This window comes from Budorcas taxicolor, chromosome 4, assembly GCF_023091745.1.
Source record: "Budorcas taxicolor isolate Tak-1 chromosome 4, Takin1.1, whole genome shotgun sequence".
Classification (NCBI taxonomy): Eukaryota; Metazoa; Chordata; class Mammalia; order Artiodactyla; family Bovidae; genus Budorcas; species Budorcas taxicolor.
This window is the reverse complement of record NC_068913.1, coordinates 42,052,107-42,079,169: the sequence shown is the minus strand read 5'-3', so window position 1 is coordinate 42,079,169 and position 27,063 is coordinate 42,052,107. Positions and strand designations below refer to the sequence as shown.

General features: G+C 36.4%; 1 protein-coding gene across 1 annotated transcript in view; it reads right to left on the bottom strand.

Moving 5' to 3' along the window:
- SEMA3C (semaphorin 3C) overlaps positions 1-27,063 on the bottom strand; it is a 203,926-nt gene that overhangs the window by 33,111 nt on the left and 143,752 nt on the right. Inside the window, exons 10-12 of the mRNA XM_052638572.1 lie at positions 25,711-25,780; positions 24,697-24,841; positions 15,339-15,561 (exon numbers count right to left, since the gene is read on the bottom strand). Of these exons, the coding sequence (XP_052494532.1) occupies positions 15,339-15,561; positions 24,697-24,841; positions 25,711-25,780 (438 nt within the window). The remainder of the gene's footprint in view (positions 1-15,338; positions 15,562-24,696; positions 24,842-25,710; positions 25,781-27,063) is intronic.

Below are 27,063 nucleotides of genomic sequence, written 5' to 3'. Positions count from 1 at the left end.
GACTCCCAAGCACCTACCACTCATGCTCTTTTAGAAATCAGGTCCTATTTTACAAATAGTTTCTCAAAGTGTGGTTGGTATTCAGTCCACCTCACTCAAAAAATTAGATAGTTTCAAAAAAATTTAGATGTTCATTTCCATGTCAGATCACAGATTTATCATTTTTAGAAGTGCTAATTTTAAATAAGCTTTAAAAAAGAAATATATATCTGCTCAAACATTTGAAAATCACAGAAGATGAACAATGTAATTCTTTCTAATATATTTCATTTTTTGGTAACTGTCTGTAATTCCCAAAAACGCGGCTAAATTAATTTTCAAATATCTCTTGATTTTTTTCTGCCTAATTTCAGCTAAAATAACATCTTTTCTATGAATGTGTAAAACTAATGACTTATTTGGAATATACTTAAGTATTCTGGGAGAGTCCCCAGGCAAAATTATAACAAAAAGTTTCAGATATTTTGGAAATCAAAGTGTATATATATATATATATATATATATATAGTATATAAAAGTATACATATATGAAAAAGTACATATATCTATATACACGATATTAAAAAATTACTTAATCTCTAAACATTACAATAATATTAAACCTAGAGCTGGTATGGATATAAACATGCATTTTCATATACTTTTGGTAGAAATGCATTTTGAAAAATCTTTCTGGAGGGCAATATGTTGGTTGGTCATGATGCTATGACTAGAATATCTTTCTTGCAAGAAATAACTATAAAACTGGATAAATTATAGAGCTAATACTTTCTAGGTAATGAACAACTGACAGCAAAAGACTAAAAGAAGAAAAAAATTCACAAGGTAGTCTTCATGATTATTCCACCTTCAACCTGGGAACAATTTTTCAACAGAGGCACAGAGAGCAGGCGTCCAAGTAGAGCAGAGCCATCCCACTGAGATGAGAAGGCAGGTATGAGAATTTAGGGCAGCGGAAGTAAACTAATTCTGTGGCACACAGTATCAAGAGAGGAAGCTGTCCAGAAAAGCGGTTCTAGAAGGCCACGTGGCAATCTCCTATGGGTCTATGGTTGATTACTGGGCTATGTATTTGCAGGAGGACACTCCCAAGGCTTAATGGATTGTAGCCTCTAATAGGAGTATGGAACAGACAAATTATGGGTGCAGCAGCTCTGGAGAAAGGCAGTGCTGCATTAAACTGTAGTTCTGGCTCTATCAGAACATACGGATCACACTGACACCTTGTTAGAACTTCCGGTATGCAGCTGACACACAAAAAAGCTGATGCTGTAAGAATAGGTGCCATGTTCTAGAGTTAAGATATACTGTAAGTCTGTCCTGACACTACTTGTAACCAACATCTGAAAACACATACAAGGGAGAGAATGTGGAGTTTGTGTCCTGCTAAATTAGAGTGACTTACTTGAGCACTAGAATTTTAACACAGAGTAAATCAAGTCTTAACAAATTCAAGGTGATCAGCTGATAACTGAATGCTTGAACCTAAAGACAAGGTATTGTCTACAATGTCCAGGATCAAGAACAACAAAAAGTATTGTACATGAAGAGAGAGAGAGAGAGGAAGAGAAAAAATTGGATGAATCAAGGGATGGTCTTCAGGAAGAAAAAGAAGTAAAGTTATCCAAGATGCTGAACTTAGTAGGCAACAACTTTAAAGCAGCTATTATAGATTTTTATAACTATGTTTAAAAAATTAAATCAAAACAGAAATGAAAAGAAGATATGGTCTTAATAAATGAAAATATATGAAACACTCAGCAATGAAATAAAACCTATAAAAAGTCAAATGGATATTTTAGAACTTAATTATGATAGCTAAAATAAAATATCAATTTTATAGACTCAATAGCAGTTTGGGGTAGAAAGTCAGTGAACTTGAAGCGAGATCAATATAAATTGTCCAGTTGCAAGAACATAGAGAAAAAAATTAAAACAGTCTTTTGGGCATGGCTGACATCATCAAATGGTCTTATGTACATATAATTAGAGTTCTGAAAGGAGAATAAGGGAAGACTGGGGAAGACAAAGCTATATGAAAAAATAATGGCTGAAAGTTTCCCAAATTTAATGAAAAATAACCTACTCCAGTATTCTTGCCTGGAGAATCCCATGGACGGAGGAGCCTGGTGGGCTATAGTCCACCGGGTCGCAAAGAGTTGGACACGACTGAGCGACTTCACTCACTCACTCAATATATTGTAGATCTAGGAATTCCATGAGATCTTAGCTAAACAGATATAAAAGTCACATCATATTTAAATTGCTGAAAAGAAAATTTACAGAAAGAAATCTCTGAATGCAGCCAGAGAAAAAAGGCATTATGTTTTTATTACAAACAATGGTATCTGAAGACAATGAAATAACCATTGTTTAATTAATGAAAGAAAAAAGTTAACCCATAATTTTATATCCAGTGAAAATATTCTTTAAAAAATAAGATGAAATCAATCATTTTAGATAATGAAAGCTTAGAAGTTTTTTTGCCTGCAGACTCCCTACATTTGAAGAAATGCTAAAGGATGTCTTTTAGTCTGAATGGAAATAATAAAAAATAGAAACACTTCATAGGAAGATTAAAGAGAATCCAATATGACCTCTATTCATCAGGGTTGATTGGTTGGTCTGTAGATATGTTTTGGAATTTCTGAAGCCATTTGAAAAAATGAGAAAGTTGACCTAAGACCAAAGCTTAACTCTGCCCCCAGCTAAGGAGGACAGAGCCAAAAACTCCAAAAAAAGAAGCTGGGGCCCAGGTCAAACCACATGTAAAATCTGTCTAAAATTGTGTTTTCCCATTTTGTGATCCAATAAATCTGTGAGAAAATGTAAATAACAATATTTCTGAGAATCGTGATACTAAAATAAAATACTCCTCCCTTCTCCCCCAAATATGTCAAGCAGAGATATTTGTGATATTTTACAGAGTAAAAAAAATATTTATATTATAATCCCTCTATATAAGTAGGGGGTTACACTGTATTTGTAATGTGGGCTTATAATCTTTTTTCTGCAGCTCTAAATTTCAAAAGTTTTTTTTTTTTTTTAATTGCTTTGATGGTAAAATCTGTTCTAACTTGAACTACTTCAGTCAGAAAATCTGACCTGCACTTACCTAAGGCTACTTATAACCTGTATTTGTTATACTTACTTTGAGGACTTTTAAGTTTCACTGTAGCAATAGTACTATGGATTTCCCTGTGATCCAAGGTTCTGCAAGCCATTTTACCTAATATATTAATATATGTGAACATTACCTTTTCCTATTCACATACTTCTGAACACTGAAATACATTTAGTTTCATATTAGGGAATGTGAACTAGGATTGCTTTTTCTTCCTTTTTCTTTTTGCTCACCTATTATTTTCTTGATTAAAAAATTAACATTTAGCTCAAGCAGTAAAAAAATAATTTGAGATGTAATTAAGTCAAGCTATAGACTGAAATCATGTTCTGGTTATTACTGAAAAAGATAAAGTAGAATGTAAGTATTTAAAATTAGACCTATTAGAAATAGATGGGGAAACAGTGGAAACAGTGTCAGAGTTTATTTTTGTAGGCTCCAAAATCACTGCAGATGGTGACTGCAGCCATGAAATTAAAAGATACTTAATCCTTGGAAGGAAAGTTATGACCAACCTAGACAGCATATTCAAAAGCAGAGACATTACTTTGCCAACAAAGGTCCGTCTAGTCAAGGCTATGGTTTTTCCAGTGGTCACGTATGGATGTGAGAGTTGGACTGTGAAGAAGGCTGAGCGCCGAAGAATTGATGCCTTTGAACTGTGGCGTTGGAGAAGACTCTTGAGAGTTCCTTGGACTGCAAGGAGATCCAACCAGTCCATTGTGAAGGAGATCAGCCCTGGGATTTCTTTGGAAGGAATGATGCTAAAGCTGAAACTCCAGTACTTTGGCCACCTCATGCAAAGAGTTGACTCATTGGAAAAGACTCTGATGCTGGGAGGGATTGGGGGCAGGAGGAGAAGGGGACGACAGAGGATGAGATGGCTGGATGGCATCACCGACTCGATGGACGTGAGTCTGAGTGAACTCCAGGAGTTGGTGATGGACAGGGAGGCCTGGCGTGCTGCGATTCATGGGGTCGCAAAGAGTCGGACACGACTGAGCAACTGAACTGAACTGAAAGCTACTATATAATTCAGGACACTGCTACTGAGTCTGCCTAATGCTATTCACATTAGAAGGAATACAACAAATTAGTACCGTTTTACCATAGGCTGTATGCTTACTACAAGTGTAACTGCTCTATGATGGTTCTCTTTTTGCTGTTAGCTTTCAAGAGTAGATAAACATTACTCATTAACAGCCCAGTTAATGGCAATCTCCACACTACTACTGAAAAGAACATATACCTGTTTCCCCAAACCTGCAATAGTGTCCACTATTCTTATTCTGGTTTTAAACTTGACAATGGTGTAAACTTGAACAAACCTGCCTCCTGTAATCCTTTGTGTTTTTCTATAACATGTGGATATAGTATTTGCTTTACAAATCTGACAAGGCTGTTCAAGATCAAAGCCAAAATCCTATATAAACCTTATCCAAGCAGTCCATTCTGAAGGAGATCAGCCCTGGGATTTCTTTGAAAGGAATGATGCTGAGGCTGAAACCAGTACTTTGGCCACCTCATGCGAAGAGTGGACTCATTGGAAAAAACTCTGATGCTGGGAGGGATTGGGGGCAGGAGGAGAAAGGGACAACAGAGGATGAGATGGCTGAATGGCATCACTGACTCGATGGACGTGAGTCTGAGTGAACTCCAGGAGATGGACAGGGAGGCCTGGCGTGCTGCGATTCATGGGGTTGCAAAGAGTCGGACACGACTGAGCGACTGAACTGAACTGAACTATAAACTTTACAAACAGTATACTTTTATTCTCAGTGTTCTGAAATTGTCCTTCCTTATTGTGAGTCTTTTTCTGTTACATAAATTACCTACTGTTCTTTTATACCAGGCAGATTCATCTATGATCTGTCATGAAAGGTTTTGCTTCCTTTCTACTTTTCCTAACACAGTGTACTCAAATTTATGTAACGCTGTAAAATAATTATGTACATATTATTCATAGCCTGTTTCCTCCCACAAGAATATAAACTTTAAAGAGACATTTGTGTATTTTGTTCACTGCTTATTCTAGTTAATGGCATCAGAATTTGCAACAGAATTCAAAAATACTTGTGTATTCACAAACATATATATGTATAGATAGTATGATTGATGTCAATTTATATATATATACACACACTGTATAGATACATACATATATGTACCTGTCAAATGCTTACCAATTGTTAGGCAGTACACTCCAAGTTTTGTACACATCATCTCATTTAATCTTTAAAATACATCCATAAAGTAGTGCAATTAAGAAAAGCAGGCTTAGAGATGTTATATAATTTGCTCCCAGACATAAAACTGGTAGATGGTACATAGCAGGATTGAAACATAGGTCTTTTGAAGTTAAAGCATGTTTCCTAATCCTTAGCCTCGTCTAACAAGTTACTCTGTTTGCAACAAGGTTTAGGAGAAATCCCAAACATAATTGGAATTGGTTATTGTAGGAATATCTTTGGGAATTTTAATTTCCCATTTCACACTACCATGCGTAGGAGCTAGGATTTTATACATGCTTTGTATCCATTACTGCTGTGGAAAGCTTTGGGAGTTACATATTTAGATAAGTTAATGGAGAAGTAGATTTCTAGGGCAAACTTTTAAGGCCAGTGATTTTACTGATCTGACAATTTTATAAGGAGTGACTAAATTATAAGCTTTGATTTAGCTGAGACTTACCAAAAAATAGAATACAGCAAAATGTGCCATTTAAAATTTTTGATTTGATTATTTTTTCAACTAAAGTTTCTGTCCTCATGCAAAATATCTATTAATGATATATCTGATGTAGTAAAATGTGTTTAATAAGTTACAGTATAATATGTTCTGGTTCTCAAAGCTAATTTTCCCTATAATGATTTAGAAAAAAAATCTAATATTAGACCAAGTGATATTCCATTAACATATGGCTTATTATAATTATTTCCTGGTGACACAGCTAAAAAGAATACTCAAATAGAGTCTCAGGAATCACCAACATTAATGTTTTAGGATTGTGTAAATTACCAAAATGAACAAATTACATTTCTGTATCCTTTGTTGTACTGTATTATGAATGCTTTATTTACAATATCAATTTAAAATAAATGGATTTCCATGCAGGTGTATGTCATATGCAAGGTTTTATAGAACCGACACAGGATGAAACAACCAAATTTCCAATGACGCAAGGAGCTAACTCTTTCTATTTAATCCTTTAAAATTTGCGGAAAGAATTACTCATCCGAGATTAATGGATTTTATGGCCTCTATTAATTAGTTTATTTTCTGCACCAGTTTTACCATAAGATGGGTGCTTCTACAATAGTTTGCAAAGACTAAAGCACATAGAGAAGCTGGCCTGGAACATTTGCCTACGTTTTTGGGTGCTCGGGTACAAAGAGGAGGTTTCCCTCTTCATTTAGTCATCTCTCAATACACTTGCTCATGCTGACCCATTCTTACTTCCTCCTGTTCACAACGCATTCTTTCCACTGAAATGGTTTTTCTCCTCTCAAGCTTCACTGGTCTCCAAGAAGACAGGCTAATGAGGAAAGGAACCTATGGCAAGGGCACTCGGACAGAACTGTCACAACTGGTGATCTTGGCCACGGCTTTTTTTCCTGCCTGCTATTCTCTTTTCTTGAGGTCACCACGATACTAATTCTTATTTTCCTGTTACCTTAAGATCACTTTTTCTCCATTTTCTTAGTAGATAATCTTTACTTTTCCTACCCTTTAAATGAGCTCCCCAGAGTTAAATCCTTATCTGCATAGTTCCTAGAATGACCTCAAGAACTGTCAAGGATTCTGCTAACACCTATATAGCTAATGACTTCTGTATCGGCATCTCTAGCACGGCCCTCTCTGCTGAAGTGTATCCGCAACAACACCCTCTTTGGCTTATCCATCTGAGTGGTCCACAGAATCTCTTACTCAGTGGGAGACAGACCTGGGTTGGAATTTAGTTACTGTTTCTAATAGCTTCATAACCATAAGCTAGCCATTTAATTATCAAAGCCTCAGTTTACACAGTTCTAAAATGGGGATAATGATTCTCTCTCATTCAGTTGCTATGAGATTTTAATGAGATAATATATTTTAGGTGGTAAATTCAGCTTCTAATCATAACAGGTCATAGGAAAGGACAGGTGTGCCCTTCAAAAGGAATCCACTACTTTCCAAATCTGATTGCTGATTCTATATTCCCTTGCTCAATGAATGGTACTTCTGTTCATCCTTGTGACAGACCATATATTTACAAAACACCCTAGGCACGTTTTTTTTTTTCCATATGCCTACTTTTCCCAAATCAAGTTAGTCACTATCAGGTCCTTTCTTCTTCCTAAATATCTCTTGATAATCCCTCTCAATCTCTGACTTCTAGCACCTGTTTTAATTTAGGCTCTCATCATTTCTTGCCTATAAAAAACCAAGTCTCCTAACCAGCCTTTTTTCTCTGTCGGTAATGTATCCTCCCTATCAATGCCAAAGGGAGCTACATAAATGTATCTGGGAAGTGACTGACCTACTCTAACAAGAGCCTTCCTAAGTCACCCTTTTGTGTAACTCCTCCCCTTGAATAAGAGTAGATGTGTGATTTGCTTCTAAAACCACAGAATGATGCTCAATGGATAGTATGTCAATCCCATGATTATGCTACATTGTATGAGACTCTGTTTTAGCAGACAGAAGGAACAAACAGGTGTTTTTTGAATGGAAATGGCAGGGAAAGGCAGTACCTCATCCCAGCATCAGGAAGGAACTTAATTTTTCCAAATACTGTGTGAGTTTGGAAAAGATTTTCAACTCCAGAAAGGAACGCAGTCTGGTTTACACGTTGTGGCTTTGTGGGACCCTGAGCAGAAAGAGCAGTTCCCATGGATTAGGATATAATCTTTGGGGGACTATTATTGTGCTCACTACATTAGTGAAAGAGAAAATACGCATACAACTAAGGAAAACATTTATAACTCTAATAACACAGACTCACCTCAGAAAATTCACTTTCAAACCTTTTTGGTTCAATTCACACTACACTTCATATTCCAAATTAAATCTCTCTCTACACTTTCAACAATCTGAAAACTTTTCTCAGTTCCATACAACTTAAAAACAAAATAAAACAAAACCGGCTTTCAACAAAGACCACCCCCACAACTGACACTTGGATATGTACCTCCTTAGGTAGTCACATAGAGAAGGCTGGCCAGGCTGAGTAATAGGCTATGAGAGTTTCTCTAAGGGACAAAGGCTGCTAAGTCTGCTTCAGGGAAACTCGGCAGTGCATCAGGAACAAGAACATAGTGTGATTATTTCTTGTTAAAACACAGACAAAAGACTTTATAACTTAATGTCTTTGGGTTAGAAATTTTTTTACATTCATGAAAGAGTGAGGGTTAAAATGAAGGCAACCTACAGGATTTAGATTTGCTTGCACATGTTTTATATTAGTGAGTAAATAGTAAAAGCACCAGTAATAAAGAGCATATCATTGCCATCTCATCTGGTGAAAGGCACAAGTTTTAAAATGCACAAAGATTTAGTAATACATCAAAAAATGAGATGAATTACTCTTCCATTTCAGTATTCTCCTCTCCCCCCAAAATATTACCTCCTTCAACCCTAAATATACGGTGGCTGACATAAAAAGATACGAGATTCACAGGTTAACTGATTAATTCACAAACAAATCCAGTCTGTTCCAGGTTTTCTCTGTCACATTGCTGAGATGTATCTCTCTCACACGTACGACTTGGTGACAATGTGTGGATGGGCAAAAGTGAGTGATGTTATTCTAACAAAGCAGTGCTGAGCTAATGTTGAATGTCAACACATCAGCAAATACCTCCTGACATATGTGAGGAAACATTTAATTCACAGTAAAATGAGACAATGGGGCTTCCCTGGTGGCTCAGCAGTAAGAAAATCCGCCTGAAATGCAGGAGATGCGGGTTTGATCCCTGGGTTGGGAAGATCCCCTGGAGAAGGGAATGGCTACCCACTCCAGTATTCTTGCCTGGGAAATCCCATGGACAGAGAAGCCTGGCGGGCTATAGTCCACTGGTGTCCCAAAAGAGTTGGACATGACCTAGTGACTAAACAACAACAAAATGAAATTACTTTAACTTCATAAAAGGTAAATAAAGTGGTGATGGTGGATGAGGTAATTAACTTGAAGAGGACAAATGCTCACAATATGAAATCAGATACCAAAAGGTTATATTCTGGTTGTATCATACACCCAGTATCAGTGTGGTCTTCAGTTATCTGAGCTTCAGTTTAAACATGGTGGAGGATAAGTGCCACTTATCCACTCATTCATTCAAAGAATATCTACTGACTGACAACTTTGAGTGATGTGCTATTCTGAGGATGTACCAATGAATAAATCAGACAAATATCCTTGCTCTCAACGGAGTCTACATTCTCACAGTTCCTCACAGGGTAACTCCAAGGTTTGGATGAGATTCAATAACATACCTGGCAAAAGATAAGCATTGTAAATAACCTTAATTAGCATCACTATACTAGTAATAAAATAGTTCCAAAACTTGAAAAAGTGTACTTATTTGCATAAGAAGTAGCATATGAAAGAGAGAAATAATTCCAGCAAACTAGCAACACCGAAATTTGTATAATGATTATGTGAGATTTCACACTATCTTTAATAGAATGTTTCTCTGAAAAGCAGCTTAAAGGAAAAGACTTATGCCTTTTGAAAAATATTTTGCAGCAATTATCATATATTTATTCTTGGTAAACTTTTTTAAAAGTAAAATTTAAATAAGAACATTTGTCTCTAGATTAACCATCACAATCTGGGCTCTCTTGCATATTTTTCTCTTCACATATTGCCTCTGCTACTCTTCTACATGATCAAGCAGTCATCGCACCATAATTTATCATCTTTCCCCTTTCAATTCAGTCATCATTCCACTCTGTTCTATTAGGATTTCCTGCTGTGACAATCCCTGTAGAATCCTTGGTAAACTCTCAGATGTTTCTAGATTCTGATTTGGAAAGCAATGAACCACAATGTTATTAAAAACCAGTGACTTATAAAGGGATTTGTTCCTTACTTCTAAGCAAAGGGCAAGTCTAGACTAGACATTATCCTTAGAGTAACTGACACGCACAGTTTACAACTGATAGTCGTCTTTTCTGAAGTCAAATGCATGGCTCCAGCTCTCAGATTTTACATCTTGGGTGTTTTTAGTTTAGGGAGTTCTGTAAAAATCAAAATGCCTAGTTCTGCAGTTCATTAGGTATACATTTCAAAAGATGTGACTGTCAGAACTGGTTAGTTACTATAAAGGCAGTGACCCTGTAATGCTGCAAGGCAAATATATTAAGGCTTTACTCACATATGTGGCACACACTTCAAATCTCCACATTTTCAAAGGACTTACTGGAGCCAACATTCAAACTTAGTAATCATCCAGTTAAACAGAAGCTAGTACGAAGCATGAAACAGTACATACTATATAAGAATTTTGGCAAAGCACTACACGTATCAACCATACATTAAAAAATCATAATGGCATTAAATCATCCTAAACCTCTAACATCCATTCACAAGAACATTCTCTCTTTCATCAGAAACCACATGTCATTCTGATTCATATTTAGTGCTAAAAATGTAAATTTGACAAATGTGTCTAAACTTGACCCAGACACTTAACTATTTTCATAACTCCAGAGGCAAGAGGGAAACAGGCAAATCTCTTCACTGTACTTTATAGTCAACTTTGAACAAATAGCCGGGGTATAAGAGTAGGTGGCAAAGTTAAAACAGAAATGTTAATCCTATGAGAATACATGCCTGCTATTTTAGTCTTTCCTAAACTGAAAAAAGAGACTAAGGAACAGTAAAAATACCCATCATCTTAACACTAAAAATTAATCTCAAAAACAAACAAAAAAAACCTAAACCCCAAATTCTACAAAACATCAAATAATACTACCAGATTTTAAAAAGCGCTGATTTTAAAACACACACACAAAACCAATAAATAATAGGGAGCACAACAACAACAACAAAAATACATTGTTTCAACCTGTGCTCCTTGTTAGGGCCATAGTAGCAGTAATGAATTGGAAAATAATCAAGTAACATGGTTTCTAGTTTAAATTTTAATAGATATAACAAGACATTTTTTACTGGAGGCTAAATAAGATGTTTTTATACGAAGCATCATTATAAATTATTGTATTATAGCTACATCCTAGACAATAGCTTCTTTCCAAAGTCTTAATTTTTCTACAATTATACAGTTATTAAACAAAAGTCATCCAACTTTTTCTGTTAAAGGTCAAATAACAAATAATTTAGGCTCTGTGGGCTGAGTGGTCTCTTTGGCAAGTACTTAACTCTTCTGTGGCACAAACTCAGCCACAGACAAATGTAAGTGAATGAATGTGGCTGTGTTCTAATAAAACTTTATTTGTGGGCACTGCAATCTAAAAATCTTACAACTTTCGCTGTTCATGTAATATTCTTCTTGCCATTTTTCTTTCAGTCATTAAAAAATTCAAATTATTCTTAGCTTTTAGACCATATTTGTAGCAGGCTGTGGGCTATCTCATCCATACACTAGACGTTGATAATGCAAACCAAGAAATAAAAGATGACAGGACAAAATTCACTTTTCTTTCTCCTTCCCTTCCTCCCTCCCTTCATTGCATTTACTGACTTATACAAGTACCTATGTATGTATGTGTTTGTTTATTGTGCCAGCTCACCGTACACAAAAAATAATGAGGCAGTCCTAGAAGAGTAGAAGGCCAGAATACCAGCCTCTCAACCTCAGCCGGAGTAGTAAACTACATAGACTAGGTGTAACATTGACCGAGCATTCAGCCTGCACAACTGCAAATCACTCCTATTATTCAAAGTGGATACAGTTACAAGATTTCCTGTTTGCGTTCCAATGACTTGTCACATAAGTTTTTCCTATGGCAACTTTTTTGACAACCAATATCTTCATCAAATTCCCTTTAACTCTCCATGAAGATCCAGAGAAAAGGGAAGCCATGAGAGAAGCTTGCTTAATTGTGGCAATAATTGAAGCATCATTACTTATTAATAACAACTAAAGAGCTATTTGATACTTGGGGATTTGACAACACAAAAGACATACTATAATCCTTCCTAAGACATTTAGATACAGAAAGTTAAGAAATTCTGGGAATAGTGAACCATGATTCTCCCAACTTCTATTTCAGAAAAGGCTATTTTATTCACTTTCAGTAGCAAACAAACATAGAGAACTTTGTTTTGAAGAAATTTCACCAGAAATTCAAGATCTACTCAGGGAGAAAATATTTCATAACAATATACTGTTTGTTAGAGTTACAGGCAAGTTGAAATCAATTACAATGGGATCTGATATAACCATGAGGATTAGATTCAATGGTTAAGTGAGTTACCATTTATCCAGAAAGACGCTCTTGGCAGAGGCATTTCACAGCATAAATTTTCCTATTAGAATACAATCTTCAAGAGACTTATGTGGCTTTGTAAGCAGTCATTAGTGGAGCTTCCCACTACAATTAAAAACATATGCCTAAATACTGTTTTTGAAAATGACACAAGTGTTTAAATACCAATATAAAAATGTCCGAGTAAAGGTGCCAGATACTTACGTAGTAAGAAAAGTCAAAGAACTTGTGCAAGGCATGTTTCTTACTGCTTTCTATCTCAGTGAACATTGTTGGACAATTTTTAAAGACTAGAAAATTCCATCCATGAAACCTGTGTATCTAATGTAGACTTTCACGAAAAAGCAACCTGAATGTGACATCAGAGTCCAACTTTAAGAAACAAAAACACTAACAGCAGAATATATCTGTACCTCTGTGTTCACTGCAGCCTATTCACAATAGACAAGACACGGAAACAGCCTAAGTGTCTGTCTACAGATACGTGGTTTATACAGAATAGTATCAACGGGGTATATGCCTCGATATCAATTTCCCATTCTTCCCGGGGAACTCTACTTCATGTACTGACTGTGGTGACCTGAATGGGAAAGAAATCCAAAAGGGAGGAGATATATGTGTACGTATGGCTGAGTTATTTTGCTATACAGTAGAAAATAACAACACTATAAAGTAAAGCAACTATACTTCATTCAAAAGTCATGTTTAAAAAAGGAAAAATAAGTGTGGTTTAAAACACAACCGAATATTATTCTGTCATAAAAAGGATGAAATCTTGACATTTGCGACAACATGGATGGAACTTGAGTGCATTATGCTAAGCTCTCACTTATATATGGAACAAAAAAGCAAAAACAAAATGAAAAACCACATTCATTACCAGAGATGGGGAGAGGAAGAATTAAATGAAGACAATCAAAAGGTGCAAGCTTCCAGTTATAAGATACATAAGTACTTGGGATGTAATCTACACCTGTACAGTTATGGGATGCACTAGAGTTATACTGCTGTATGAAACATATGAAAGTTGCTAAGAGAGTAAATCCTAAGAGTTCTCATCAGAAGGAAAAATATATTTTTTCTTTCTTTTTACTGTATCTATATGATATGATGGATACTTAAAATGACTGCAATTATCATTTCACAATATATATGTCAAACCATTATGTTGTGCACCTTAAATTAATACAGTGATGTATGTCAATTATATCTCAGTAAAACTGGGAAAAGGGTCCACCTTTAAGACTGGCTTCAAAAGGAAAATAAGAAACCAGTCATTTTTCCCTAAGTACTATAATACATTAAGGACAGGTGTAACTCTAAACGAGCAATACAGGAACAAAAGTTTTTGTTTTTTCTTTTTTTAAATGCGAACTCCACAGTGGATGATCTGAATCAAGGCTAAAAGATTGTAGCTATTTATATGGAGACAACATCTTTTGAAACCATAGTTTTTAAGCAAACAAAGATTCATTTCTGCAATCAGTTATGAATTCATTTCATTGCATGAGAAGCAATGGATATAGTTATGATTTTCAATTCATCTTGACAAATATTTACTGAGTTTACCAAGAACCGTAATATATCTAGAGAGAATGACATATCAAGGAGAAATAGAACCTTGAGAGGAACGTGTAGCAGTGAATACAAACATGGGAAACTAGACTGAGCATTGGTTAAGCAGTCTTAGAAGTGAATAAACTGAGTTTGAAGCATGCTGTTTGAAATGTTAATGGGTTATACAACTTCTGTTACCTAATAATAAATTGTAAATACTAATACTGAGCTCATAAAATTGCAAGGACTAGAGATACACATTTGGGATTTGTTTGCACAGACGAATTAAAACCAAATGAGTGAATGAGATGGCCAAGGAATATGTAAAAAGAGGATTATGGACAAAACCTCAGTAAACACGTTCACTCATGAGGAGATGGAAGCCAGACTAATGAAGGGACTGAGAGGGAACTGTTGAAGATAAAGGAAAATTATGTGACTTGTGGCTGAAGCAACAAGCAAAGAGTGATTCTACAATATCAAATGATAGAAGGGCACGGAGGCATTTGAATGGTTAAAGGATGTTGGACTCTCTTATCATGAGAAAGCTGAAGACCTCGGCAGAATCAGCAGCATAGCAGAGGCAGAGGCGGCTGAACGCACAGGCCTGATCTCATCTGCTGGCACACGTTTGCTAAGCCAAGGTTTCAGGGGAGGATGAAATGGAGGAATAAAGTTTGTACTAATGTTATTGATATTACATTGATATTACAAATGTATACCTATGGCTGATTCATGCTGATATCTGACAGAAAACAACGAAATTCCAAAAAACAATTATCCTTCAATTAAATAAATAAATTTTAAAAAAGTAAAACAAAAAATTTAATTGATAAAGAAATGTCGTAGAGATGGCAGGAAAGCATAGATGGCTTCATGTGTTTATGAAGAGGTCACAGAATTTGTTTTAGCTGAGAAGACACTCACTTAAAAATTCCCATCCCTTCATTTATTTCATTATCTTATTGCACCATATTAGGTGCCAGGAACTGTTTAAGGTGCTTTACATATGTTAATATTAAGCCATTGGATCCTCCCAACAATCTCATAAAGTAATTTATTTTAACTCCATTTTACAAATGCAGAAACTGAAACACAGGGACATTTAACACCTAAGCGTCAGACAGCGCGAACACTGGAGTTTTTCTGATTTCAATATCATGCCCTCAACAACCATGTTCTTTTACTACATATTAAGAGTAGTTTTAGCTAAAATACTTACCTGTTCCAAGAAACAGGACGTTGTATGTACCATCAGCAGCATTCACTCGGTCCACAGCTATTTTTGTGTACTTATAGTCGGTGCCTATACGAACAATCAAAGGCCTTCTATGTACTGGGTAGATGGAATTGTACATGAGGGGGTGGTTTCGAATAAAAGTGACAACATCATCTGGGAACTCCTTCGTGGTTCGCATATTGGGTGTAAATGCTCCTCCTGGGCACTAAAAAAATATTTTTAAAAGGACTACATTAATACAATTGTAACTTTATGTTAATAATAATCAAAAGACCTCTATTTTTCAAAATACGTAGGAGCTCAAGTTGTTGTAAGTGTATTTGCTAACTACTGAGGAAAAAACAGCATGATTATACATAGTACGATCTACAGAAAATAAACATAAAATATATATAATTTGATCATTTAAATAGGCTAAGTCCAAGTATCCTGTCCTGTTTGTTTTCAGAGTGAAGCTGATGTCATTTGGTTCATGATGTAACTTATCACCTTTCTCATCCATCACTTTTATACTTCTTATCCTTTGCCAGATTCAGTGTTGCTAGAGACAAAAAAATGCTCTTGCGGATATAACCTAATGCTGCTGTGTGTTAGTTGCTCAGTTGTGTCCGACTCTTTGCCACCCCATGGACTGTAGCCTACCAGGCTCCTCTGTCCATGGAATTCTCCAGGCAAGAGTACTGAAGTGAGTCGCATTTCCTTCTCCACTAATGCTGCTACTGGCTAGAATAAATTAGATTATCATCAAATTCAATCAGAACTCTAAGGCAAGACTTTCATTCCATCTGATCCCCTCCCTACCAAAGAGGACTCTCTGAAGTTGGAGCTTGGATTGGATATGGTCAATACACCTGGTAATTTCCCTCTGGAAAACTCCAGTAACTTCCACTACTCTCAGAATAAAATCCCAGCAACTAAGCATGGCTATAAGCTCCTGAGTGTCTGGGCTGCATTGCGTCTACCACGGCCATGGTCTTGCTCTTCCTGAGCCTCAAGTCAGCTCCCCATCGAGGACCCTGGCACTTGCTGTTCCCTACCTGGATTACTCTTCTCCAGGCAACGCCATGGTTTTCTCTGTTGCCTCATTCAGTTCTCAGCTCAAAAGTAACTTTCTTTAAGGTGATGAATTAAAAATAGCTCCCCATCACCATTTCTACCCTCTTATTTCCTTAGCTTGCTTTATTTTTTTCACAGCTCTGTATACCTGTGTGTAATATATTTGTTGTTTGTATCTTTATTGTCTGTTTCTTCCTCTAGAAGGTAAGCTGTGAATTATTCTCAACTGGGTATGTTTTGTTCATTATTTTACCCTCAGACCTATAATAAAGCTGACAAATATTAGATATTTGACAGAGTAGTTGGATGAGTGAAATACTCTATGATATCTGTCATCCAATTTTGGTGTAGGGGCTATATGAAACAGGGGCATTAATTCTGGTGAGGAGGGGAAAGATTCAGAGCATCAGGTATAAGGAGGCAGAGAGAAAGCAGTAATGAGACCTAAAAATGACTGCAGGACAGTTTCAGCAGTTCTAGCATGACAAGGATTTCCAAGAAGAGGATTCCATTTACAAGTCACCTGAGGACAAACTCAAGGGCAGGCTGGGAGGTGCTGAAGCTTGAAACTTGAACACATGCACTAATAGGAGCTGAGTATCAAGGTATATGAGCAACGTATAATCTTTTTTAACACATAAAACATTATTTGTCTAACCCTATCAAACACTGTCAATATCTCTACTTTCAGAAACAAAAATACTTGGTTATATTTTTTTTAAACAAAAGCACTACTGCTCTAGTTTTCATTTATCCTCTTTAGAGAGGTACAAATTGAAAGGAAAGCAACAAATCAAGCTTCCTGATCAACAGAAATAGGTACAGTGTCTGTGGTGAATAGCAAGATGTGATACAGTAAGTAATAAATGAAAATAACAGTTTATTTAAATGTGGCAGTGAAGACTTATTTCTAGGTGACTGCTCCTATGCAGGAATATAAATCTAGTGTGGTTAAATTTCAAAGGAAAACAAAAATGTAGAATTTTATGTGATGGGAATACCAGACTACCTTAGTTATCTCCTGAGAAACCTGTATGCAGGTCAAGAAGCAACAGTTAGAATAGATATGGAACAACAGACTGGTTCCAAATTCAAAAGGAGTATGTCCAGGCAGTATACTGTCACCCTGCTTATTTAACTTCTATGCAGAGTACATCATGTGAAATGCCAGACTGGATGCAGCACAAGCTGGAATCAAGATTGCCAAGAGAAATCGCAATTACCTCAGATATGCAGATAACATCACCCTAACAGCAGAATGCAAAGAGGAGCTAAAGAGTCTCTTGATGAAAGTGAAAGAGGAGAGTGAAAAACATGGCTTAAACCTAAATTTGTAAAACCTGGAAAAAGTGGAAATAGTGACAGATTTTATTTTCTTGGCCTCCAAGATCACTGCGGATCACGGCTGCAGCCACAAAGTTAAAAGACGCTTGCTCCTTGGAAGAAAAGCTATGATCAAAATAGACAGCATGTTAAAAAGCAGACACATTACTTTGCCAACAAAGGTCCATCTAGTCAAAGCTACCAGTATTCATGAATGGATGTGAGTGTTGGACCATAAAGAAGGCTGAGCACTGAAGAACTGATGCTTTTGAACTGTGGTGTTGGAGAAGACTCATAGGAGTCATTTGGACTGCAAGGAGATCAAACCAGTCAATCCTAAAGGAAATCAATCCTGAATTTTCATTGGAAGAATGGATGCTGAAACTCCAAAACTCTGGCCAACTGATGCGAAGAGCCAACTCACTGGAAAAGACTCTGATGCTGGGAAAGACAGAAGGCGAGAAGAGAAGGGGACAACAGGGGATGAGATGGTTGGATGGCATTGCTGACTCAATGGACATGAATTTAAGCAAACTCCGAGAGATTGTGAAGGACAGGGAAGGCTGGTGTCCTGCAGTCCATGGGGTCACAAAGAGTTGGACAGGACTGAGCGACTGAACAACTGCCAAAATTTTAATGTTAGCCCAGTGCAAAAAGAAAAACAACTTTAGGGACCAAATGCAACATGGCAATCTCTGGGTTAAATTCATGTAATGGCTATCCTACAATGTCAGTGCTTCTGAGCCATTACTGCCAGGCAGTCCTACATTTGCAAATAAGTCTTCGCAAACTATGAATGTGCCCTCCCTCATTTGAATTGTATCACCTGATGCTGGGAGTGACTGGGGGCGGGAGGAGAAGGGGACGACAGAAGATGAGATGGTTGGATGGCATCACGGACTCTATGGACACGAGTCTGAGTGAACTCCGGGAGTTGGTGACCGACAGGGAGGCCTGGCGTGCTGCGATTCACGGAGTCGCAAAGAATCGGACACAGCTGAGCGACTGAACAGAACTGAATGCAATTTTTAGGACTTCCCTGGTGGCTCAGACAGTAAAGCGTCTGTCTACAATGCGGGAGACTCGGGTTCGAGCCCTGGGTTGGGAAGATCCCCTGGAGAAGGAAATGGCAATTCATTCCAGTACTATTGCCTGGAAAATCCCATGGACAAAGGAGCCTGGTAGGCTACAGTCTATGGGGTCGCAAAGAGTCGGACACGACTGAGCGACTTCACTAATGCAATTTTTAGACTAACTTTAACCAGTTAACATTACTAGAATATTTTGTAGTACTAGTAAATATAGTTCTCTTTTTGTAGAAAGGCATAAGGAGTAATTCAATGACTTCACTAAAGAGAGATAATGAGACAAGTAATAAAACTAAGCTTCTCATTCATTATCCCATTAACAAGACTTTCATCTAGGGTTCATATGCTTGTCTTTTAGGCAAAAGTATTATATTCAAATATGCATATTTATAAATTAACTACAATAAAAGACCAAACGAGCACAAACAATTCCATGTGAGTATATTCTAAACTGATGAAAGTGTTCCATACTTCTGAAAGATGTAGTGTTATGGGTATTTTCCACTGTCATTTCTCACACAAAGTGGAGAAAGGGAAACACAACAACCAGAAGACGCATGTGGATCATGAGTTTTCACCGAATGAAAACATGGAAAGTACAAACGCATGGGCAATTTAAATAGCTCCAGCCCTTCAGAAAACACCACTTAAAGGATGGTTTCCTGAGCTGTCTTCTTAAATATTTGCAACCATTGTTTTTATACATTCCAGGATTATCCAAAATTAGCATAGATTACTAGGCAATTTCTATAATTTCCAGCTAGCAATTACTTCCATAAGCTTTTATTAAATTACACGTGTCTAGTTTCTGGGTTTTACTTAATGGTAAATGAAATTTAGCTAAAAATTATGTTTCAGTTGCTCACAACCATAGTTACTAAATGTTGTGTGTGCTCAGTTGCTCAGTCGTGTCCAGCTCTTGGTGACCTCTATGGACTGTAGCCCTCCAGGCTCCTCTGTCCATGGGATTTTTCCAGGCAAGAATAATGGAGTGGATTACCATTTCCTCCTCCAGGGGAACATCCCAGAAATTGAACCTGCATCTCGATATCCTGGGTCTCCTGCATTGTCAGATAAATTCTTTACCACTCAACCATCCAGGAAGCCCAGTTATTAAATAGGTAACCCAAATAAATCAACTGCAATCAATTATTTTATATTCATTCAAATGTTCTCCATGTGGGACTTTTATATTATAGTCACAATAAACTTTTTACTTGGAAACAATGTCTCCTAGTAAAAGTATATTTTCAAAATTACAGAAGAATTCCTTTAGTTAATAATTAATTTTTTCCCATTGATTCAGGGCCTAAATCTTGCAGATAAGAGAAAGAATGAATGACAATGATGTGACAAGAATGAAAACTGATTACCCTTTGCAGACTATCTGGACTTGTGAGTTTGCTCAGTATAAAACTGTCAAGTATAAAAAAGATGCAATTAACATATCCCTCACCTTGTGAAATATGAAAGCATGTGTACTGAAACCTTAAGAAAATGTAATACCCACATGCTACTATAAAATAAAGCCTTTATCCATTAACTGGGCGGCTGTCTCATTCATAGGAAGGATAATTTTGCTCTACAAATAGTCATTAAGTAATTTTGGTTAAACTTCCCCTTCAGGTATTTGTTTTCCTCTAGTTTTAGCTCTCTGTTTATCAAGTGATAATAAGCATTCCTTTCTTTGTGTAAAGACATTTTAAGTGTTTCGATTACTAAAGTGCTAAAGTGAAATGCTAGGAACAATGAGGATGCCATGTATCTTACCAGGAAGTATCTCTAATTTCCTTCCTATTCTCAGGTATTCCTGAGTATCTGCTCCTAATCCACTCACCCATTATACTGGTTTTCAGCATTAATGTGTTCACATATCAATTCATATGTCAATCTTTTGGATAGCTTTTATTCAAATTGCATTTTGAAGCGCTCAGCGGGGGATTTAAGGATAGGAAGCAACCACTGTCTTCTAGACACAAGTGTTCTATGGACATATTCAAAGTAACATAACAATTGTGACATATAATTTAAGATAAATGTAAAATAAAAATAGAGTTTGACTCACAATCAATAAGAACCAATATTTTTAAAATGAATTTATCAGAGAACTTAAGGCTACTAGAGTTAGTGAAGAGGTTTAGAGATTTCAAAAATAGTTTGGAATATTCTGGCAACTACAATGCCTGGAGCAATCCTAAATCACGAAGCACCAAGTGAAGGGAAGAAGTAGGAGTTGACACTAAAGACAGGTAGCAGAAAACAAAGGCAAATCTAATTACAGAAGGAGTACCCAGCACGTTCAAAAGGAGCTTGACCTAACACTTGAAGGACAAATGGCGTGTGGATAAATAAATGGACATAAATAAATGACATTCTAGAATCTGGGCTAGTTTTTAGTCTTTGAAACTTGTGTTCTGAAAGAAATTGATCTGATGTTTAAACCCTTGGTAATCTGGGCCCTTTACTTAAAGTCCAAAGAATTAAATAGCTGAAGACTTGAATTTATGCACCAGCTGGCCCTCATTTTTCTGGTATTTATCCTCCATGACTTAAAAGAGCCCTTTGTTGCAGTCCAGCTAGCCCATGCAGAGCTTCTAGGACTCACTGATTAATTTCTATCTCTGCCTTGTAATGTACACAGTAACCTTTGCCTGAAGCATCCTTCCTTACTTCTTCAAATTATCCACAACTACCCTTCAGGGCCAGGTCAATCTCACATATTTTTACATGCCTTTCCAAACTAGACTGTCCCATGACAATCTCTTTTTTCTCTAGATTTCAATAATATTTATTGTCTGATTTATTCACATGCCTTGAATACTTATGTGAAACAATATGTAATTAACTTTTCATGTCTATATGCCTTCTGTGTTGAATTTTATTGTAAACTATGCTAACAATGTTTTAAAATATCTATGAGGAACTGAAATGCTTCTACTGTAAAAACAACTAGAAGATGCATGCAATTGACAAAAGTGTCAGCAAAAATGTTTCTCTTTTTCTTCTTGAATTTATGCACCAGCTGGCCCTCATTTTTCTAGTATTAACTTTCTATTAACTATGTAGATCATACATTTTCTGTGTTCTTTTGCGGCACCAGGGTGTAGACCTATTCAAAGCACAGTGAATGAAGCAGATGGTTCTGGTCCACTTATAAACACATGTTAAAACTGATCATTTTCATGAGGTTCTGCTTTAACAGTATGGGGTAAGCAAACACAGTCACAGTCTTCTACAGAAGCTTATACATGTTGCATCAGAATAATGTTATATGTTAGCTCAGCCACAGAGAGAATCTGCAGTCTTTGGCTGCCCTTTGCAAATACCAAAGGTGTCCTGTTTCTTCCACAAACTTGTATTACTTATGGAAAAACATTATGACACAATTGGCAGGCTTCTTCCTACTGACTTGGGCTTGCTGGTTGGGACAGTTTGCTAACACAGCTATCAACCCTGCTTTACGAGAAGCACCTACAGGGAACATTAGAATGAGGGTATCAGATTTCTGCGAGTGTCATTTCTTTAAGAATCCAGTCATACAGTTATGAGGTTGACCCAACAACTGGACTACATAGGGAATTAAAGTATGATGATCATAGTTGATCTTACATTGGGAGGACTTCAGAGGCAACATTCTTAACCCTAGAGAAAAAGCAATGTTTTGGGTCACTTGGCTGTGAGTCTTCTGGCTACATGAATGGATATTAAACCTTAAAAACCTAGGAAAAAGACATATGCAGACTGCTCTGAGTCAGAGAGCTGACTTCATGGTGTTTTGCTCAGTAAAGGGTGGAGGGACTGAATCTTCAGGAAGGTATGCTTTTCCAGGAGGAGTTCCAGAGGTTATTCCTCCACCCAGCCTTTTTTATTCTCTAAAGATCACTCATCTGACAACTTTTTTTTTATTTTAAAGGAGCTGCTGTGATCTCAACACCAGATGTAAGCAACCACATTATAGAAATATGTCTCAAGCACTGACAGCTCACTCCCTTTTTTCACAGAGTCTGCTCCAGATGTGCCACTAAGCCCTGGCTTATTTCACACTGCTTTGGAAGAGGAAAAATGCTTATGCTTAGGAGCTCAGAAATAATGCAAAGTGGGACTGTTAGCAGAATCTTCTAATTTGGCAGTGGTTTACATGCTTTACTAAAAAGGAATTATCTACTCTCATGTTTTATGTACAATAGAAGTTTGACATGAGTGTTTTTCTCACTGTCATTCTCAGAGTCTTTCTGAGCTGCCACTGGGTGAAGAGTCTTATGAGGGACTGTGGGACCAAGGCGGGTGGTTTTCTTCAGAGGGAAAAATATCCTAATTAGTAACATCGTCAGTTTCCATGATGCAGGACTCCATCCATGACTGATTTCAAATTGCTACTATGATCTCTTTGACTGAGATGAGGTGAATGCAATCTCTTCTTGCCAGTGAGGTACAAGCTGACTCCAGCACTCATAGAGCTCTGAGCCCTCAAACTGTTATTTACTTGGCATGGCTCTCCTTTATGTGTATCTGAGGTACTTATCTTAAGGATTTATGGGAGAAAATGGAATTTTATTCAGTTCACAAATCAATTGCTCCTGTATTAATCTCACATGTATTTTGTTCAATAGAGTAACTGATGAAAACAAATGCAACCACAACCATCTCTTAATTTTCTGATTTAAGATGAAACAGTGACTTGATCCAATTCAAATAGCAAGTCATTCTCAAAAATATGACATATCTTTGGATACATTATCAGTGAATAATTTGAAAATACACGAATTACATTCAATGAAATAATGCGAGCCTTGAGTCATGATGGATTTTGAAAGTTATTCAGCTTTCCCTTCTTTTATATAATTTTCTCAGCAGGGGATCTTCCTGATCCAGGGATTGAACCTACATCTCTTACATTGCAGGCAGATTCTTTACTGTCTGAGCCACTGTGGTCTTCCCAAGTGGATATCCTGGAGAAGGAAATGGCAACCCACATCAGGATTCTTGCCTGAAGAATTCCATGGACAGAGGAGCCTGGTGGACTACAGTCCATGGGATCACAGAGTTAGACATGACTTACCACGTGCCCGCGTGTGTACACACACACACACACACACACACACACACACACATTAAGACCATGACCACTGTCCTGAAAAAACTCAGTTCTGATCTGCCAGTGCACTGCCTACACCTTGAGCTGAAAAAGGTAGTTTTCAATCTACCCCTTAATAGAACAATGCTTCAAGACATGTTTATATTTGAATAACTCAAAACTTTTTCTTTGAATTATAACCTCACTTTCATTGTCATTATTTGCTCACAAACAGCATTTTATTTCCTTGAGAAACATACAATACATAATTTTTAACTAAATATATTCCTAAAATTGAAATAGCTTTGCAGATTGATTACTAAATTAATTCTCACATGAGGATAATTTCATTAAAATAGATGAAATTTCTTCCTGCAGCATTATTATAATTTGACAAGAACTAAAAGATAAGCACTTGGTGAAATAAATAAAATTGAGAAAAGCAATTTGAATTCAAATTAGTAGACTACCTCCAAAATGTTACCATTTTCCAAGCTATAGTTTCTATGCCATTAAAATTAGGAAAATATCTCTTCCCTATCTAACATATCCAGCTGTCTTAAAATATAAATGAGATTTTATTATTAATATCAAGAGCATTTAGAAAAAAATGTATAGAATTCTATAATATGCATATTTGTAAAACCCCAAGTATAAGAACTCATCCAGTGAAACATTATAATGAGTATACCAGTAGGTCTATGTTTGTATTTAATTAACATCAACATGATATTCATTTCTCAGTAAGTTATATCTTTTTAAAAAGTAAAGTAACAAAGAACATTTGCTGGATACTTACAGTTCCAGGGCGAGGATACGGAATTCTCCCCTGATAGGAAATCAGCTGATGATTGGGCCCTTCTTTGTGTGCAAAAGGCCCATTAAACACAGTCTGTATATCAGAGAAATGATACACACATACTGCTGATCCTTTAAAAACTGAGCTGAAAAAAAAGAAAACAGAAAAATATTAATTTTACTATTTCCTCAATTTTAAAGTGATTGTATTGGTCATAATGTTGTGCACCTGAAATCGTCACAACGTTGTTATTTGACTATGCGTGCTCAGTGGCTTCAGTAGCGTCTGCTTCTTTGTGATCCCATGGACCACAGCCCACCAGGCTCTTCTGTCCATGGGGCTCTCCAAACAAGAATATTGGAGTGTGTTGCCATTTCCTCCCTCCAGGGGATCTTCCAACCCAGGGACTGAGCCCATGTCTCCTCAGTCTCCCATTTTGCAGGTTGATTCTTTACCACTGAGCCACTGGGAAAGCTCAATTGCAATGTAAAATAAACAGTTAAAAATAAATAGATAAATAAATTTATATACAACTTAAAAATAAATGGCAAAATCAATGATAAAAAGTTGAATGTTATGGTACACAAGTTAAGCAAAAAAACTTTTGAAATAGCCATTGATATAAAAAGCATTAAGACATTTATTTACAGTCATCCATGAACGTAGTAGACATTAAGTTATAAAAAAGGACTCAATGAATCTGGCCCAAAATATAGAACAAATCAAAGTAATTTCTAACTGGTTTGTCTTGGCACCAAAAAAAGAACTGATGATTTATTAAAAAATATGATTTGAATTCTAAGTCACTATTGATACAGCCTATCATAGTTTAACTCACAAAATAAATCTTACTGATAAGGGAACACTCTATCTCCTTGTCTTAAGATTATTTTAATGTAAAAGTGCTCTTATAATGTCATAAATAATTAAAGAGTTGACAGAATGTTTTTATAATTACTATTACTCAATAAAGGTTATTGTTTAACTCATACAATTTATTTGTTTAATAATTACCTTGATGTTGTAAAAATGCCATACACTAGCGTTGTCCTTGGGTTATCCATTTCCAGCAGAAATACATCCTCTGTAAGAGGGAAAAATAATTTTTTAAAGTTTCCAAATATTTAAAAAATTTACCCTAAGAGAACAATTTCAACTATGAAAAGTATTATTCAGAAAGATATTCCTACAGCATTATTATAATTTGACAAGAACTAAAAGATAAGCACTTGGTAGAATGAATAAAATATTCAGTTCAGTCGCTCAGTCGGGTCTGACTCTTTGCAATCCCATGGACTGCAGCACGCCAGGCTTCCCTGTCCATCACCAACTCCCAGAGCTTACTCAAATTCATGTCCATTGAGTCAGTGATGCCATCCAACCATCTCATCCTCTGTTGTCCCCATCTCCTCCTGCCCTCAATCTTTCCCAGCATCAGGGTCTTTTCCAAGGAGTCAGTCCTTAACATCAGGTGGCCAAAGTACTGGAGTTTCAGCTTCAGCATCCATCCTTCCAGTGAATATTCAGGATTGAGTTCCTTCAGGATTGACTGGTTTGATCTTCTTGTTGTCCAAGGGACTCTCAAGAGTCTTGCCCAACACCACAGTTCAAAAGCATTAATTCTTCAGCGCTCAGCTTTCTTTATAGTCCAACTCTCACATCTATACATGACTACTGGAAAAACTATAGCTTTGACTAGATGGACCTTTGTCGGCAAAGTAATGTTTCTGCTTTTTAATATGCTGTCTAGGTTGGTCATAGCTTTTCTTCCAAGGAGCAAGCATCTTTTAATTTCATGGCTGCAGTCACCATCTGCAGTAATTTTGGAGCCCAAGAAAATAAAGTCTGTCACTGTTTCCATTGTTTCCCCATCTATTTGCCATGAAGGGATGGGACTGAATGCCATGATCTTAGTTTTCTGAATAAACACTAAAAGAATTTTTGAGGACTATTGCCTTATGGAAATCATGTTAATAAAATAATATTAAGTAGAAGAGGCATAACATTATTTAATATGAACTAGACTGAGTGACTGAACTGAACTGAACTGAGAACCATGTAAACCTTTAAACTATACATCAGAATACAAGAAGATGACCAGTCAGCATTTCTGGTTGACAAACCTACAGAAATTTTTATGTTTCTTCTTTTTTTTCCTGAAATTTCTAAATATCCTTTAATGATAAAATACTACATTTTAATTTAAAAAGTATTACAAATCTCAATTTCTTTTTAACCTAGGGTTAGAATTTGAACATGGAAGAAAAGTTTTTCACAATGACTTTATAAAGTAAGACCTTTTGTCTTTCAATCAAAATTGCTATAATCATTTTAAACTATATGGAGGCAAAAGGAAAATTACAGATG